The 18,738-nt window shown below is 41.5% G+C and overlaps 1 protein-coding gene across 1 annotated transcript; it reads left to right on the top strand.

The window, feature by feature from the left end:
* Positions 1-810: 810 nt before the first annotated feature.
* On the top strand, positions 811-18,495 carry LOC130479146 (vitamin D 25-hydroxylase). Its single transcript, XM_056851487.1, has 5 exons — positions 811-1,047; positions 9,379-9,520; positions 12,382-13,014; positions 16,415-16,744; positions 18,315-18,495. Exons 1-5 carry the CDS (start codon positions 811-813, stop codon positions 18,491-18,493), a joined length of 1,521 nt encoding a protein of 506 aa, XP_056707465.1. The 3' UTR covers positions 18,494-18,495.
* The last annotated feature ends 243 nt before the right edge of the window (positions 18,496-18,738 follow it).

Raw genomic sequence — 18,738 nt, 5'->3', positions numbered from 1 at the left:
TCCGATTTATAAATGAAGTATTGTATTGAATTAGAAATTAAATGCAAAGGAGACAATAAAGTTATCAAAAAAGACAGAGGAGAGAGGGGAAGTAAATATATGAATTAATTAGTTATATAGAATAGAGAAATATTGTTAATCTCACAAAATCATCTTAATGAATGACGGAAACTACTGTAATAAGATTTTAAGAATTGTTCCGATTAATATATGAAGTATTGTATTGAATTAGAAATTAAATGCAAAGGAGACAATAAAGTTATCAAAAAAAGACAGAGGAGGAGAGAGGGGAAGTCAACGCAAATATATGAATTAATTAGTTATATAGAATAGAGAAATATTGTTTATATCGCATAATCATCTTAACGAATGATGGACACTACTGTAATATAAAAAAACAATAAAAAATCTATCACACAGCCCGGATAACCTACAAGAACCAATAAAAAAATGTTATAGGGAAAAAAAAGGAGAGAGAGGATATATTGTAATATAAATACAGGATTATACTGTAATATAAAAAAAACAATAAAAAAATATATCACACAGCCCGGATAACCTACAAGAACCAATAAAAAAAATGTTATAGGGGAAAAAAGGGAGAGAGAGGATTCCCCTTAACCAGCAGCCCTGCATTGGAACCGCGGCGCGGGGGGAGGAGGAGGAGGAGGGGGCGGGGCAAAGCGGCGGACCCCTCGCGCGCTCGCCCAATCGCACCCGCGGCCCCGTGACGAGCCTCGCCGCCGCCCTATCGGGAGGCGCGGGGCGGGGCGTCCCAGGAGAGCGGGCAGAGGGCCGAGCGAGCCCGGGATGCGGTCCGGGGGCCAGGCGGGAGAGGGCACGGCCGCAGGGGCCGGCGCCGTCGCCTTGCTGCTGCTGCTGTTGCTGCTGCTGCTGGCCTTGGTGGTGAGGCAGCTGCTGAAGCAGCGGCGGCCGGTGGGTTTCCCCCCCGGCCCGGTGAGGCTGCCGCTCATCGGCAACATCCACTCCTTGGCGTCGGAGCAGCCTCACGTTTACATGAAGAGGCAGAGCGAGCTGCAAGGGCAGGTATGGCGGGGGAGGGGCCGGCGCCGGGCGCCTTGGCACCCCAGGCGAGCTGTGGGAGGGCTGGCTCGGGTAGGCCCTGACCTGGATGGCTCAGGCTTGCCTGACCTCGTCCGATCTCAGAAGCTAAGCAGGGTCGGCCCTGGTTAGTCTTTGGATGGGGGACCACCAAGGAAGTCCAGGGTTGCTGTGCAGAGGAAGGCACTGGCATCTTTTCCCCCATCCGAAATCTCAAAAGCTTTGCATGGGGTGGGATGGGGGGCTTATTGTTGAGTTCTGAGAATTTGGCTGGGGGGAAATGTGCGTTTAGAGAGCTGCAAATCCCAGGCAAAACCTCCCATGCGTTTTCGCCCCTTAAGGTTAACTACTTGTCCTCTCCCCCCCCCCCCCCCAATGCTAGCCAATTTTGAAAAACATGTCTTGTAGAAAAAGATAAAAGCACCAGATGTTTTCTGTAAGATGTTATAATTAATTCTGTTCCATAGCAATGTTGTAATACTTATACTATATATTATATATATACATATAATTATAATATATATTATATATTAATATATAACACATATATATTATATTAAGCTTAATATTATATATTAAGCTTAATATAATATATATGTGTTATATATTTATATATAATATATTATAATATATATAGCTAGCTTATGTATTATAATATATATATTATTATTAATAATAATATTATTAATAATAATATATTAAGCTTAATATATAAAATTATCAGTTGCATTTTTTTTCAAGAAACTAGTTTGTTTAAAAGCTGCCCCTCAGACCACTTCTGCACCCCTCTGAAGACTGCGCTCTAAGCGGCCGCCTAGTTCGCCTAATGGAAGCACCAGCCCTGGGAGGGAGGGGCGCTGGAAGGAGGGCGGGAAAGAGCCAGGGGTCCAAGCCGAAGCTTTGCTGCTGCTGCTAGACTCTGGATCCTGGTGCGGCTTGCAAACGACGAGGGTTTTTTCATTAATCATTACACACAGGCCATTTGTGCATGGGAGGTTTGGCTTTGGATTCGCATTTCCCCCGTCTGAATTCTCAGAACTCCAAAATAAGCCCCCCCACGCAGAGTTTTGAGAATTCCGACGGGGAAAATGTGCATCTAGAGGGTGGCAAATCTAAGGCAAAACCTCCCATGCAAAAATGGCTGTAGCAAATTGCTGGGATAACTGAAACCTTGACGGGAATCTTTCTGGTCGTCTTGGTTTTGCACTTGGATCTAGGTTCAAGTTCCACTGCCTGGTGGCTTCGGCGGTGTTTCCGGGCGATCTGCTGTCTCTGTGCCTCACGCATGTAAAATGCAAATGATAGAGACCTACCTCGCAGGGTTGATGGCAAGGCAGATCATAATCTATAATATGTTTTTGTTGCGTTTCCCAACGTTTTATCCATGTCCAAGAGGTCAGGATGCAGCCCTAAGCATCCTTAGTTAAGAATTCTATCCCTCTGGGATGCAGTCCTCTTCATCAGTCCACTAGTAAGCGAGGAAGCATATGTAAAGGTTTCCAAAACTCTCTTGAGTGATGAAGCTTTAAAACCCTGTCCTAGGTCTTAGTGCTCAGCTAAGTATCATCCCTTACAGAAAGGTGGACTCTGTAGCCGAGAAGACTGTGCATTTGACTTATGTGTTTCATGTCTATGGGCTTTCCATGAATCCAAAGATTGTTAACAGTTCATCTGCTAAATGGCAAAACAGAAAAGATGCTCTTCCGGGAAGTGCCTAAAACAAAAGAAATTTAAAGTGCCTCTAAATATATTGGAATCAATGGGACGAATTCCCCTAACCCCTGCTCGTAAATCTGTATGATGGCATTTTAACAATTATGCGTTTTGAAAGTATTACATTATTGTGACCATAAACCAAGCAGATAATTTCCCATCTAAAATATCTTGTATAACTTTCGATACCTTTTTGAAAAAAAGTGGAAAAATTTAAACGTTGCCTTGTGTTGGTCACCTTGCTAGATGCCCTCAGTGATATTTCAATAAAGTACCGTACTTTCAATATTTAAAAAAAAATTCACTCCCTCCGAAGAGAAGGGAATTACAGCCCGTTCCTGAGCTGACGGCGTACGCAGACGGTGGGGAAGAGATGCAGCCGCGCCTCTTCCTAAGCCGTTTCGCGTTGTTTAAACGGGGTCTTTCGCCCCATAGAGAACATAGCTGAAACCTCTCTACCATTTCTGGAGATTCCTGGATAGGATTTACCATGACCAACAGCAATTTTTAATTTCCCCCCATCCCACCAGCCACTGGAGTGCTGGCAGTCAACAACCTCTAGGGCAGTGATGGCGAACCTTTTAGAGACCGAGTGCCCAAACTGCAACCCAAACCCACTTATTTATCGCAAAGTGCCAACACGGCAATTTAACCTGAATACTGAGGTTTTAGTTTAGAAAAAACAACTCATACATTAACATCTTTTGTCTTCAAAGAAAAACACAATAACAAATCTATCCCTATACAAAAATAGCCAACACTATTAGTTAACACTAAAGAAATGGATATTTCCTGAATCAACAATTTACGGCAGTGATTCTCAGCTGGGGTTCCTTTTGAATTTGCAGACCTTTTGGCCTGCTCTGAAAAAGGCATCTGAGTACATTTGCTAACTTTGATTCACCTCCGCTGGACATGCGTTGGACCTATCTAGTCCAGCTCCTGTATCTCACAGTGGCCCACATCTATAATAAGGAGATAGCACATACCCATCAGGGCTAGTAACTTTTCCTCCAGAAATTTGTCCAATCCCCTCTTAAAGGCATCTAGGCTAGATGCCATCACCACATCCTGTGGCAAGGAGTTCCACAGGTTAATTACATGCTGGGTAAGTGGGTGTTCCTCTTTTAGTAGGGGATTTCACTGAAAGGTGGGAGGCGCCACAAAGCCCGCACTGTGGCCCAAGCGCTCTGCTCCCCTCCAGCTATGCCATGCTGTGAGCTATGCTCCCCTCCAACCTAGCTCCTCTCCAACCCCACCACGGAATCACCTTCACCACAGAGTCTACAGGCTGCCATCCGCGCTGCACCCTCATGCCGCATGTGAGCTGCCCGGCATGTGAGTCACCCTGCCGCATGTGACGGGAGGGAGGAAGTGCTCCCATTGGGCTGCTGGGCAGAGGGGTGAGTGATGTGAGAAATGCCCTCAGGCGCGCATGGAGAGGGGGAGGGAAGCAGCCTGGCCCCGCATCCCTCTGGCTTTCTAGTAACCAACTCAGGCAAACTCTGTGCTGGGGTGATGGCGCGCGCGCCCACAAAGAGGGCTCTGAGCGTTCCCTCTGGCTGCCACTGCTCTAGGAGCAGGAGATCTCCCTCTCCCAAAGGGATCTGACAACCCTACTCAAAGGTAACACCTCCTAGGCTCTTCTGAAGAAGAAGAAGAGTTGGTTTTTATATGCTGACTTTCAAATCACCTTCCCTTCCCCTCCCCCACAACAGACACCCTGTGAAGTAGGTGAGACTGAGAGAGCTCTAAGAGAGCTGTGACTAGCCCGAGGTCACCCAGCTGGCTTCGTGTGTAGGAGAGGGGAAACAAATCCAGTTCACCAGATTAGCCTCCGCCGCTCATGTGGAGGAGTGGGGAATCAAACCCGATTCTCCAGATCAGAGTCCACTGCTCCAAACCATCGCTCTTAACCACTACACCATGCTGGCTCCCACTCCTTGTTCCAGTGAGGTGGAGGAAAAGCAGGGCTTGCTCTTTGGTTTGTATTTGTATTATATTAAAACAGTTTGGTGGGAGCCATAGCACTCATGGACACTCAAAGCATGCTTTGAAGGGCTCCAGAACTCTTTCTTAAGCTTAGATTTGCCTGTCATCTTTATAGCATTTTTTATTTTCTGCTGAAGATGGTTGCAGATAGCTGAAAGGAGGAAGGGTAACCTTTAGCTGGAAGATCAGTGTTTAACTACAAAAGAAAAGTTTATTTCCGATTACAACATTTCTTGCATCTTCCATGACCAATTTCCTTCATGCTGCAGAAGCACACTGCTAATTACACAATTTCCTATATGGAAATAAGTAAGAAGCTCATAAGCACATGGAGCTGGAATGGACTACATTATAATCTAGTATGAAAAGCTGGGGGCCTGTGAGAAATCACTGGAAGTAGAATTTGAAGTTTCCCCCATTCCCAAAATCTCCTCCTCCTCGGATTCTGTGAGATTTTAGGATGCAATAAATCAACCACCTCCTGCTCCATTCCTTTATCTGGCTCTCAACTGCTCTCAGTATTTCCTGAACTTTATATTTTGGTGAATTTACATAATCACATTTCCTGCATATCTAGGTATCTTAACTCAGTCTGCATCTCTAACTCAGTCAGAGCCAAGAAATCAGTAGATTCTCATCCTGGGCTCACCCTGAATTCCTGGCCCTTTTTTCTTTGAAATTCTTTTGTCCTGGCTTCTGTAACTATCACTGCTCTACCAGCCAAAACTGTGCAGCCTCATCCTCTCCACTTGTGCAGAGGTTGCCAACTCCGCTTTTCTTTGGGACGTTTCCTTGCCACACAGGAGCACCCCTACACTGTCCTACCTTATTTTGCCTTGGGATTTTTGGAAGTTCTGCCTAAAGCCCCTACTCTGAACCTGTGGATCATCGAAACAGACAACGTACTGGAAGTTAATGTGATTTTGGTATCCTGGGACTTGCAGCTTTAGAGAAAAAGAAATGGAAAAGACAGGGATATTTCTCTCTTTAGCCTTTTTTGTTTGTTTGTTTCTGTGTGTCTGTACATGGACAGGAAGAGATAAAGCTGGTTCCCCAAATATGGAAAGTGAGGTGATTGTGCTGTCCTGGATTCTAGTTCAACCAAACAAATGCTCCCATATTTTCAGGCCAGGGTATCTGAGAAACCGGTATTTACTCTGGATTCTGAGATCCATTTGGAGGTTCGTTCTGACTATCCAGGATGTGAATGATGTAGTTGTTAGAGTGTTGGTCTTTTTATATATATATATCAATAAAAAACGTAATAAAGAGTTTAAAAAGTTATTAGGTGTATGCCTTCAATATTTGTATACAATTAAAAATAATTGACTTCCCCTCCGTCTTCCTCCCTCTCTAAAATATCTAAAATCGCCTTTGCATTCTTACGTTCTAATTCATAAGTCATCATATTCATATTATACTTTCCCCTTATCTAGTGTCTTTCAATAAACAATAGTCATATAATGTTAATAAGAAGGAAAGAGAAATAAAAACATTTAAAAAACAATGAGATACAAATCTCATAACATAATTCCCTCCGGTTGTTCATCTCAAAATAATTTGTATAGATCTTTAAAAAAATTAAAAGAAAAACCTTATATATCCCAAATAAAAAATCATATTGATAATATTTTTCCTCCACCCCCCACCTTTCCCATATTAAAAGTCAAATTAGTGTTCTTCCAACTTCCTCAGCCTTTCTTCTTATACTTTTTCTTCTGTCGGGAATTTCTATCGCCATTCGCTTTCTTTCTTGGAGTGGTCTCCTGTCTGGAACAGTCAATAGCCTGAGCTCCGTGGGCTGTTGAATCTTCTTCTTGTATTCCAACAGTTTGAGTTGACAGCTCACTATTTCTTGTCAAAAAATTTTCAACATCTTCCAGTGAGTTGATAGCATGTTTAATTTGTTTGTAAGTAAAGGTAAGGCCTTGTGGTAGCAACCAGATGTATTTTATTCCTTTATTTCTTAACAATTCAACAAAGTCTTTATATATGGCTCTCTTTTCAATCAGGTGATGTGGAATGTCTTTGAGAATTATCAGTGGTGTGTTATCGACACAGTTGATTCTCCAGTTGGAATTTCATGATAATATTTTTCATCCTGATGTCAAAGAAGGAGATCAAGATCTCTCTGGCTTTTGTTTTCTGTACCCGTGTTGATAAAGGAATTCTATATATCTTTTTTATTGCATCATTCAATTCTTGTACATTTAAATGTAATATTGCAGCCAGTGATCTGATGATATCTTCTCTGGTACCCCCAAGTCTTTCCGGTAAATTACATATGCGTAAATTATATTCTCTTTGTTGTAAATCCAGAATGGCTAATTGATCTTTCATTTGTTGTTCCTGGAGTTGTATTGCTTCAATGTGTTGTGCTTGGGATTTCATGTCTTTTTTAAGTCCTTTCAAGTCTACCGTATTATTTTTAATTGAAAGTTCCATCTTGTTCATGCCATCTTTCATTTGTATAACTTGGTCTTTTATTTCCTTGACCTCATTTATAATGTCAGCAAACTTCTGGGTAATAATTAAAGTCATTTGTGTAACTGATTTTTCTTGTTGCTTGGAGACCTGTTCAAGCTGCTTCTTTACTAATTCATTTATTAATTCCTTTTGCTTAGCTAACATTTCCTGTATCTTCTGATAATTTATTTCCATGATTCTCTGTGGCTTTTTCTCCTTTTCTCCGACTAAAAATAAATGTAAGCAGGCAATCCAGTGTTAGAAAGCTACTGAGTTATGAAGAGAGTCTATTGGCTTTGGTGCTGTTGCTAGGCAGAACAGGAAGATACAAGGTTGTAAGCCTTCCGTGACTCTCACTCTAATTAAAGAAGGTAGGATCTATTTTGTTGCTGCACTGAGTGAGGCACATCCAGCTCGACCCTCCTCTTTGATTTCCAAGTCCTATAAAGGTCACTTCCTGAGTACGTGCCTGGAGGACTCTTCCAAAATAGCCAAACAGGGAAATCGAAAGCTAAGGAATACTCCTCCTCCCCTGCACACCGCGGCCGCCGATTGGAAGCTATCGATGCCGCTCAGGTCTTTCAGGTTGTTTTTATTTGCCTGCTAATTCAATTTTTGCTAATTGAACAGTCTTTTTAGTCGGAAGATAATTTAAAGTCCTGGGTAATGGGGTGCAGAGTCTTAATCGTGTTTTGAAAAGTTCCAGTCATCCTAAATCAGATTTGATAAGCAAAGGGAGTTCATGTAACTTACATGGAGATTGGAGGACGGGGTTCTCTGTTATTTACTTGTTCGATATTGTTAGAGTGTTGGTCTAAGACTGGGGAGTCCAGAGTTCAAATCCCCAATTAGCCACCAAGCATACTATGTGACATTGTGCCAGACACACACTCACCCTAAGTTGTAAGGAAAAGAGGAAGTATTTCCTTTCATAAATGAATGAAATGTTTACTGAAATTGGAGTTCATGACATCTTTCCTCTCCTCTTGCAGAGTCCTCTTTCTTTGAGATTCAGACTATTATGAATGAAATAAGTATGTTTTTAAAACCACTTGATTAATTGTTGATGGCATATAGTTTTTGAAAATATAAACGACTTCATATAGAAATAATTTAATATAGAATACTCAGTATGGCCCTGAACCAAGTTCAGCCCCCCCTCCCCCCCCTCGGAAATTGAGACGTCTGTGCCTAGGGTTGCCAGGTCCCTCTTTGCTACCAGCGGGAGGTTTTGGGGCGGAGCCTGAGGTGGGCGGTGTTTGGGGAGAGGAGGGATAAGTACCACAACATTGCTATGGAACAGAATTAATTATAACATCTTATAAAACATTTTGTCCTGACCTGGATGGCCCAGGCTAGCCTGATCTCGTCAGATCTCAGAAGCTAAGCAGGGTCAGCCCTGGTTAGTGTTTGGATGGGAGACCAGGGTTGCTGTGCCGAGGAAGGCACTGGCAAACCACCCCTGTTAGTCTCTTGCCTTGAAAACCCCAAGTCGGCTGCAACTTGAAGGCACTTTACACACACACACACAAAACATTTTGTGCTTTTATTTTTTCTACAAGACATCTGTTTTTCAAAATTGGTTAGCAAAGGGGGGCACAAGTAGTTAACCTTGGGCGAAAACGCATGGGAGGTTTTGCCTTGGATTTGCCGCTCTCTAAATGCACATTTTCCCCATCCGAATTCTCAAAACTCAACAATAAGCCCCCATGCAGAGTTTTGAGAATTTGGATGGCGAAAATGTGCATCTAGAGAGCGGCAAATCCAAGGCCAAACCTTCCATGCGTTTTTGCCCAAGCTTGCCTTGGGTGCAAAAATGACTGGCACCGACCCTGATTAACATAGTACTGTATCAGTGAATTAATACAAATTATAATACCTTATTATACAATGATAATCTTTCTTACATCAATGTTTGTTATGTGGTTTACCTAGCATTTGGGATAAATATGGTACGGCGATCCAAAAAACTAATACTGTATATCTACTCTCCAGCAAACTTGTGGACATTGTGCAATGTTATGTGGTATAATAGCATACTAATATGAACTGAAGAAGAAACAATAAGTTTTAAAGTTTTACATATATCCTTATTTTAGCTTCATGCTTGTAAGTGACATAAAATATCATTTATTCTTTTTAAAGATCTTTAGTCTTGATCTTGGAGGTATATCAGCTATTGTACTGAATGGCTATGATGCAGTAAAAGAATGCCTTGTTCAGCAAAGTGACATCTTTGCAGACCGGCCGCCTCTTCCTTTGTTCAAGAAACTGACAAAAATGGGAGGTATGTGCTGATTTAACAGATGTGATTTTATACTAAGTTATTATCTCATTCGACCTTTGCTTGTAAATCTCTTTCATACTTTACAATGAGGAAATAATGTTGAAATAACATGTTTTCATAATCTGCTCCTTAACTTGGCCTTTCAAAGGCTCATACTACAAAGTGCAGAGGTAATAAATGAAGGATGAAGCTGCCTCTCCATATTGATGAGTAGAGCTGGGAAGAATGGCTGCATTCAGATGTCACAACAAACTGTGTGTTCATGACTGCCACAAATGTGCTTGTTTACTCTGCTTGCATTCACCCTCCTTCATTTGCAGAGTTTTAATATAAGGTTTGTAGTTTGGGACTCAAGCTCCAGTCTACAATGATGTCTGAATGCAGATGCCTGGGCAGATGGCTTAAATGCATTTCAAAATCCTAGTTAATGGGAAAAAACTCCAGTTTGCCTAGGTGCATATGTTCAGATGTCCCTGCAAACTGGTGTTTGATTGAAGGCTTCCCAAACCCACCCATCTTTTTAACATAGTAATACTCAGTCTGCGGTTTATGGAGAACCACATTCACAATTGCCATCAACCAAAAAGAGCCACATTTACTTCCATCCTCAGTATGAGACCTACATGGCAGCTTACAGCTGACCTGTTTCCCCAACAGTGGGCTGCTTCAAGAAGAAGAGTTGGATTTTATACCCCACTTTTCTCTATCTTAAGAAATCTCAAAGCAGCTTACAAGGTGGGAACAACCTACCAATCACAAGCCCCACTGGACAAGGGCCTTGCCCACTTTCCTGAAACAAGGGGGAGGTGCCACATTGGAGAACAGTACTCAGAAAGGCGTGTCAAAGAGCTGCCTATCGTTGTTCTAGCACCTGTCACATCCAGAATACTTTGGCAGTCAACACACACTCCCCTAATAAAATCCATTGTACATAGGTGTATGTGGTCCATAATACTGGTTTCAGCTGGATTACCCTATAAGACTGCTTGATCCCACAAAGACTTATATATAATATCCGGTGCATTTAATTTGAAGAAATATTACTAAACTTATATCCAGAGTAGCGTTTTCACAGACGCAAGGATTTCCACCCACAAAATGCAACTTTCTTGCCCCCCTCCCCCCCGGTGGCAGCCCAAAATGTGCCCTGAGATCCTGTTCCTGGGGGACAAGGACGTCTGTGGAGAATTTCAGACTGCTGGGGGAGGGGTTGTTCTGTGTGCAGAAGTCCTTGCACCCAGGAAAATGTTCATCTGGATCAAAGCGGAATAGTCTTTGACAGACTGTTCACTGCAATATACATAAAAACTGTACTCCATATTTCTCTTATAAAAGAATGCTTTCCCTGTAGTTATACCACCACTTAAAAAAACAAAGTAGGTGGCAGCTGGGGCAGATTATGGGGGGGAAACAAGGGAGGGAGCACCTGCCCAGGCAGTCACAAGGAGAAAGTGTCTAGCTAAGCTGCAGCAAGGGTGGTCAATGAAGACGTGTCCCTTGCTACGGCAAGGTTTCATTCCTCACTCCGTCCCCACTTTTTTGGCTAGGGCTGCCCTGGGAATGGCCCTTAGTTCTGTTGGCCCAGAGGGGCACTTCCCAGGCCACCGGCACACCATCTTTCCAGTGACCTTAATGGCCAGTCTGCCTCTGGTTTTTGAGAAAACCTCAAAAACAAAAGTGGTACCGTACCTCTTATTACAACCAATCATAATATCATTGAACTGGGCAGGCTTTTGAGTTCTCTGGAACTGTTCATCAGATTTCACGTTCAGTACAAACAAAAGAGAGAGTAATCAGGGGAAAGAAAGTTTTTTCATGCTATGATGGAAAGGTATCTGGTCTGCAGTATCTAGAATAGAGTATAGATTAGGTGGTCTGGGTATGTCTGGTTTTGGGTTCCTCCAAAGCCTTCTGAATTGAAGGACATATCTCTTCAATACCAGATGGAACACACAGGCTTCTTACACAGCTGAGAGCAGAGGAAGAAATGTGACAGTCCTTGTTTGACTAAACTGGAGATCAAGTTAGATGATGCACATTTTTGTATGCCTACTGGAGTAATTTTTTTCCCTTTCTTGTCTTGTCTTTGTGATGTTACATGATTTGTCGTTACTCCATTTGAGGATAGTTCTAGTGTTGTTGCAGACATGTGCTTATTTCCATGGGTCAAATAAGCACTAGCTGTCAGGAAGCTAGCTTGTTTGCAGAACTGCAAGAATGTGTTGTTTCCTTTGGAGACTAATACAGTGTTAAAGGCTAGGAGCAGGAGCCAAACACCTACTTTAGTCATACCTACTGGGACTTTTTATTCCCTTGAACATCATACTTCGGTATGAAGTATCACAAAAAACAGTTTGCCATGCAGCATGATGGGTGAGATACGCTGTTGTTCTAGAAACATGTGTTAAAAGTAATTTTGGACATATTTCTTGACTCATTGCCTGTAGCTGAACTAATACTGTCTGCGTAGATGCCACTACAGCCCCCCCTTGCTATGTTTGTAAATAAAAGGGAACTGCAAAACCATACATCTCCAGTACTTTGTTCTCACAAGGCACTGAGCCAGTAAAAATCTGCCCTTCAAATAACAGGTTTATCTGTATGGTATTTTTGCTGCATTACACCTTGCTAGATTGAATTTTAATAAGTGTTGAGCCAAAGAATCACTACAATCCTTATGCACAATTCTGAGGCATTTTAATTTTAACTTAATTTTACTACGACCCTTCTGAAATAGGTAGATTCGTTTTATCAACTTGTCTTTGCATGTAGGCATAGCTACAAAAATCAGAAACACTAGAAAGAAACAGAGAAACTAAATGAAATCCTTCGTTAAGCATGTTAATACTTGTTTGTTTCAGGTTTATTAAACTCGAGATATGGCAGAGGTTGGACAGAGCATCGCAAGTTAGCTGTAACCAGCTTTCGGATCTTTGGATACGGTCAAAAATCGTTTGAATGCAAAATATCGGAAGAATCAGTTATTTTTCTTGAGGCAATTGATACCTATAAAGGCAAGCCTTTTGATCTGAAACACTTGATAACAAGTGCAGTTTCAAATATTACCAATGTAATTATTTTTGGAGAACGATTTACATATGAAGACACTGAATTTCAACATATGATTGAAATATTTAGTGAAAACATTGAATTGGCTGCTAGTCCTGCGGCTTTTTTGTATAATGCTTTCCCATGGATTGGTGCCTTCCCTTTTGGAAAACACCAACAGCTCTTTAAAAATGCAGCTGAAGTCTATGAATTTCTTCTTCATCTTATTCAGCGCGCTTCACAAAACAGGAAACCTCAGTCACCTCGACATTTCATAGATGCATATTTAGATGAGATGGATAGAAATAAAAATGACCCAGAGTCCACATTTTCAACAGAAAATTTAATTTTCTCTGTTGGAGAAATTATGATTGCTGGAACAGAAACTACAACCAATGTTCTAAGATGGGCAGTATTATTCATGGCTCTTTATCCTAACATTCAAGGTAAGATGATGAAGGTTGTGCTTGTCAAGCAATGTTTTGGCATTGTTCATCTTTGTAGTATACTATAGCCAGATGTTTAGTCACTAAATATTTTGTATATTTTCTGTTTTCTGAATCATATAAGGTGTGGTGGTGGTATACTGCAAATAGTTGCTGAGATGTTGCACATTTTGGTGGGGAGGGGCACTTTGTGGTTGGAAAAAACCAGGCTTGAATATTCAAGAAATAATTGTCCCCTGCTTGAGCGATCTGGGTAGAAACAGAAGAACCTGATAGTTATTTTTCTTATATGTAATGTGAACCTTGGCTTACCTTTATTTGAAACATCTGAATATATTTGTCCTTGGAGTAGAGGTCAGCCAAGGAGGGAGGGTGAGAAGGATGACAGAGAGCAACAGAGTGGGGAAATAAGGCAACAACTTCATTGATTACAGATTCCTCAAGTCTTGGCGCAGCAGATATCGCTGCCAGGCCAACTGCTAGCAGTGAACTCCCCAGCCTGCTAGGATGGTAACCAGGGAAAGAGAACCAATTATAAGCCAAAACGTGGTAGATGCTGCTATTCATGCCTTCTAGCAGCCTCTTGGGAGCATGGTTAGCATGCTGACCTGGAGATGGCCGTCCATGGCCCAAGTTCATGTCTCCCTTGAGGGGACCCCTTTTGGGAGCTCACTCCTGCATAGCCCTGTACTGTGTTCTCCAGACCAATTTCTAAAGACCATTCAACTAGTTATTGTGATAAAACATTACACTATAAACCTAGATAAGGTTTTCCTTGCTGTGAAGAAGATGAAAACCTCAGAGACCTCGGCCAGTTGCATACCTGGATAAAATACCTTCCTGGATCTGTCAACCAGCTGTTGGTCCAAGGCGACTGCAAGGACCAGTAAAAATGTCATCAGCAAAATATTAAATCGAAGGGAGGACAGGTGCGATTGATGGCAAAGATATTGAGCTGGTTCCATCGGACTGGTATAGACCAGAGGGAAGACTTGTGGCCTCACCTACAACGTCCCACAGCCAGTCACCAGAAGGTGGGGTAGAGCCATATATGGTAGCACAGGACCTTCAAGAACTACTGAGGATCCAGCATCCTCCTCATCTGGAGCATGTCCAGAGGAGAGCGACCAGAATGGTCAAAGATCTGGAATCCATGCCTTATGAGGAGAGACTTAAGGAGCTGGGTTTATTTAGTCTGGAGAAGAGCAGGTTAAGGGGTGACATGATAGCCATGTTTTAATATTTGAAGGGATGCCATGTTAATGAGAGAACTAGCTTGTTCTCGGTTGCTTCAGAGACTAGGACATGGAGTAATGGATTTAAACTAAGAGAAAAGCAATGCCACCTAAACATTAGGAAAAACTTTCTGGCGGTGAGGGCGGTTTGACGGTGGAATGCCCTGCCTCGGGGGGTGGGGGGTGGGGAGGAAGTCCCCGTCTTTGAAGGTCTTTAAGCAGAGGTTGGATGGCCATCTGCAAGCGTTGCTCCTGTCTAATGGCAGGTAAATGTCTTTCCCTACATGTATCTTTAGCACATATAGGCAGTGGTCACGGACAGACATTTCTTGCACTCCGTTTATAATAACAGAAGTTGAAAACAAGTTGTGCTTGCTATATATGATGCCAACAAGCTAGTTATAAATTTCCATAACAGGCTTTGAAATTTAACATTTATTGAATGCACACATTCAAAGCCAAGTGCTAAATAAATCAGGAACGAATGTAAATAGGAGAGGTGACTTAAAGGGCTTAGAAGGGTGTAACTCTATTCAGGATTGTACTTTACTATAGCTTGGCTGCCCAACTCTTCCTATACGGCAGATAATTACATTTTTTAGTTATATTTTAATTTAATTTAGTTTTGACAATTTTGTAGCAGGACTACAATAGATGTTGGAGGCATAGGTATCAGGCTTCTGTGGTGGGGAGGGAGTATTGAAAGATGCCCAAGGCTGTGCACAGTGTCCACATTTATAGGCAGCACAGTTGGACATAAGCAGCTAGGCTGGGGACGCAAGTCATCTGTGTATATAGCTGAGGCACTGATCCAAAAGCAAATTCAAGAGGATTGACAACACTGTCTGATGCTTGTAGGATATCAGTGAAATGCTGTGGCATGCAATTTTAAGAGAAAAAAAAATTCAAACCGAAACTATGGAAACAAGAATAATAGAGGAAAGAAATGAAGCATCAGAACTTGGTTGTAGAATTATATTAGGACTGTTGATATCATATTAGATAGCCTGATCTAATTCAAGGTTTATTGACACAAAGGGAATGGTCACAGCAGAATTACTGTTTTTTTCCGTGTATGACAATGTTTTTTTTCTGTAAAAGTTTACTTTAAAATTGGGGTGGGGGTCTCTTATACACAGAATAATATGGGCAGGGAAGAGAGTGGTGCCCATGGGAAGGTTTCTCATGGGCCCCGCTCTCTTCTCCGCCCGTCAGCTGATGGGCGGAGAAGAGAGTGGTGCCCATGGGAAGGCTTCCCTGCCTGTATTTTTCCAAGACATCCCCATGTATAAGATGACCCCTTTTCCCCCTTAATTTTGGTTCAAAAAAATAGGGGTCGTCCTATACATGGGGGCATTTTATACACGGAAAAATACAGTATTTTGCCTTTTCTGAGAAGACAAGTCTCTCATTATTTATATATATTTATATTATTTATATATATTCATTATATATATATATATATAAATATAAATTGTTGTGCGTTAATTCATCTGAGAACAGGATTTTCCAGAACCATGCTGAACTTGTTACAACGTTAATTAATTAAGAGCTAGTTTTGCATTTTATATGAGCTGGATTCATTACGGGGCACTTGAGTTGCACAGGTGTCTCCAACTGCAAGAGTAACGACACATTCACCTAATGTCAGAGCTAAGACTGGAGAAAGGACCTGACAACAAGGGAGCCATTGAAGTGGAGCCTGTGTGCTCTGAACAACCTCCAAGTGGCTTGTGAGGAGAAAAACGCCTTAGTGGATTGGTCAGATTAATCCCAAAGGAGTAGCCATGTGTGTGTCTCCTGCAGTAAAAACTTGAGTTGTCCTGCCTTTAAAATAAAAAATATTGAGTGCATCCTTAAACTTTTGCCAACTGGAGCTCATTTTGCCTGATGCATGAAGTACCTTTGTAATTTGCTAGCTATACATACACATTGGTGTGTATTCAGAGAAAAAACTGTTACACACAGTAGGGCCAAAAGGCCAATAACGTGCAAGAAATAGCAGGGTTACTACATGTCTAAGAAGACAAATTAGAACAAGACAGTAGGAAGGACTTGGCTGATATTGTATACTGAGATTTTATATCTAAATTGTTTAGAACAAATATGACCACACTTGTGTATAAACTGTTTTTCAATAAACTGAAAGCTTTTTTGTCTAACAGAGCAAGTGCATAAAGAAATTGATTTAGTCGTGGGGCCAAACAGAACTCCTTGCCTAGAAGAGAAGTGCAAAATGCCATACACAGAGGCAGTCATCCATGAAATTTTAAGATTCTGTAATATAGCTCCACTTGGTATTTTCCATGCAACTTCAAAGGACACCGTTGTGCGTGGTTATTCTATCCCTCAAGGAACTACAGTAATTACTAACCTCTATTCTGTACACTTTGATGAAAAGTACTGGAGTAACCCAGAAGTTTTTTGGCCTGAGAGGTTTTTGGACAGCTCGGGACAGTTTGTCAAGAAGGAAGCATTTGTTCCTTTTTCATTAGGTAAGAGTGCATACATATCCATTACGCTAGAAGCAATAAATAAAATTTGGTCAGCATGACGTAACATATCTAGCGCCAAATATTCTAATTATCCTGTTTACATCAATTACACCACTAATTTTTGCCATAGTAATTGGACAAATTACCCTTTCAGTGCAATAGTTTTAATTTTTGTATGTTCTCTTCATGTCTCATGTATTTTTCTCTGGATGGGTATGGATGGATTGAGAGAAAGAGGCAGGGGTGCCAGGTCTGCTTTGGCAGGAGGCCAGCTTAGCACCCCTGGGCTCCCACAGATACTCCATAGAGCAGTGGGACCAAATTGGGAAATAAATGGATATTGTGCAGATGCCAAGGCAGCATTCTGGCACAAAACCTGAAGTGATGTCGCTGCATCAGGGCAATGCTCCAAGATCCACCCTATAGTGGCGCCCCAACACAGTGATGTCATTTCTGGTTTCATGATGCAATTACCACCATGACATCAATACATTGTCCCAGACTCTCCCTCCGGTTGCCAGCACTTGGCTGGCAACCTTGGAAAGAGGTTATTCTCCTGAGAAAAGCTAACTTCCCTCTTCCCCACAGAACCTCAGTCCTTTTCACTACTTGCCCAATGCTTCCTCTGCCTATTTTTTAAAAAATATATTTATTTATAAACATAGAAACCTACAAGTATATGAGCTACATAAACTAGTATGCTGCCCATGTCTCTTAACAAGATGCACAATTCTGACAACTGCAGCCTTCCCAGGCTCTGTTTACAGATGTTAGCATTCTTAGCTGAGGGATGGGCTTTTGGATCCTCCTGTAGTGGATACATTAATTTTGAGAAGGATATCGGAATCCCGCACAGTCTGTTATTTTATTTTTATTTTATTTATTACATTTATAGCTCACCCCCATTCCCAGCCGGGCCGGGCTCAGAGCGGGTAACAACATTTTTGAAACCATAGAACATAAGCTAAAACCACAATATCCTTAACACAACAGAGGTAAAAGCAAGATGGCATTCTTATAACAGGAAATAGCCACTAAAGACTCAATCAGGCAGTGTAAACCCCCCCACCCCACAAGATCAAAAATGTGGGGAGGATGTGGAGGCCAGCAACTATGTAAAAAACATGCGGCTGTCCTCAGTTACAGGCCTGGCAGGACAGTTCCATTTTGTTAGCATATTGTGTTCCTAGAAGGAAACGCCAATCATCCCAATAATTTCATTACTTAAATACTTCAGTTTTGTACTTGGAAAGTTTTTTCCTAAAGTGCTCTCAATTAATGTACCCATTGGAAGAGGATCCAAATACCCTTTGCTCAGCTAAGAATGGTAACATCTGCAGGTATTCTGCTTATAATAAAAATTAAGCAAATGGAATTTTTTTTGTTCTCTTTACAATGTGTTTATTTTAGAACGTTATATAAACTCAAGATAAATCATACACAAGTAATGGCTCATCATAAATTTACTTGGTTGTTTTTTAATGTGTCACTATTATGTCCTTATTATACAAGCATTTTTGATGAGGGAGACATTGTTAAATATTGTTGTCTTTTGTCTTATTTTCTTCAGGAAAACGACACTGTTTAGGAGAACAGCTGGCCAGAATGGAAATGTTTTTATTTTTTACTTCGTTGCTTCAACGATTCCATTTGCACTTTCCTAGTGCTTTGATTCCAAACCTTAAGCCAAAATTAGGCATGACATTACAACCTCATCCATACCTTATTTGTGCGGAGAGACGATGTTGAATGCAAAATATACCCTAAACTTCTGGAATAGTGGCTGATTGTTTGAATCTATGCACAATGTGTTCCTATTATTTATAACGTACATTGAAAGCTAGGCACTGTGAAATGCATGAGATAATGCAAACTCTTCACACAACAAGTTCAGAAGTGCTAATAGTTTATTCACACTGTGCTAACCTCTACCAGCTGAGCAGTTTGTGCTGAAAATTTTCAGACCAACAGCGGTTGTTTTGGAGCACAGGAGT

Source organism: Euleptes europaea, chromosome 6 (assembly GCF_029931775.1).
Source record: "Euleptes europaea isolate rEulEur1 chromosome 6, rEulEur1.hap1, whole genome shotgun sequence".
Lineage (NCBI taxonomy): Eukaryota > Metazoa > Chordata > Lepidosauria > Squamata > Sphaerodactylidae > Euleptes > Euleptes europaea.
The sequence above is the reverse complement of the archived record's forward strand: the minus strand, read 5'-3'. Positions and strand labels throughout refer to the sequence as shown.

Excerpts from the sequence above, each read along its gene's own strand:
- LOC130479146 (XM_056851487.1), top strand. The coding sequence starts at position 811 with ATGCGGTCCGGGGGCCAGGCGGGAGAGGGCACGGCCGCAGGGGCCGGC. Across the intron at positions 1,048-9,378 it reads AGAGCGAGCTGCAAGGGCAG|ATCTTTAGTCTTGATCTTGG; the intron begins GTATGGCGGGGG and ends TTCTTTTTAAAG. Across the intron at positions 13,015-16,414 it reads TCTTTATCCTAACATTCAAG|AGCAAGTGCATAAAGAAATT; the intron begins GTAAGATGATGA and ends TTTGTCTAACAG.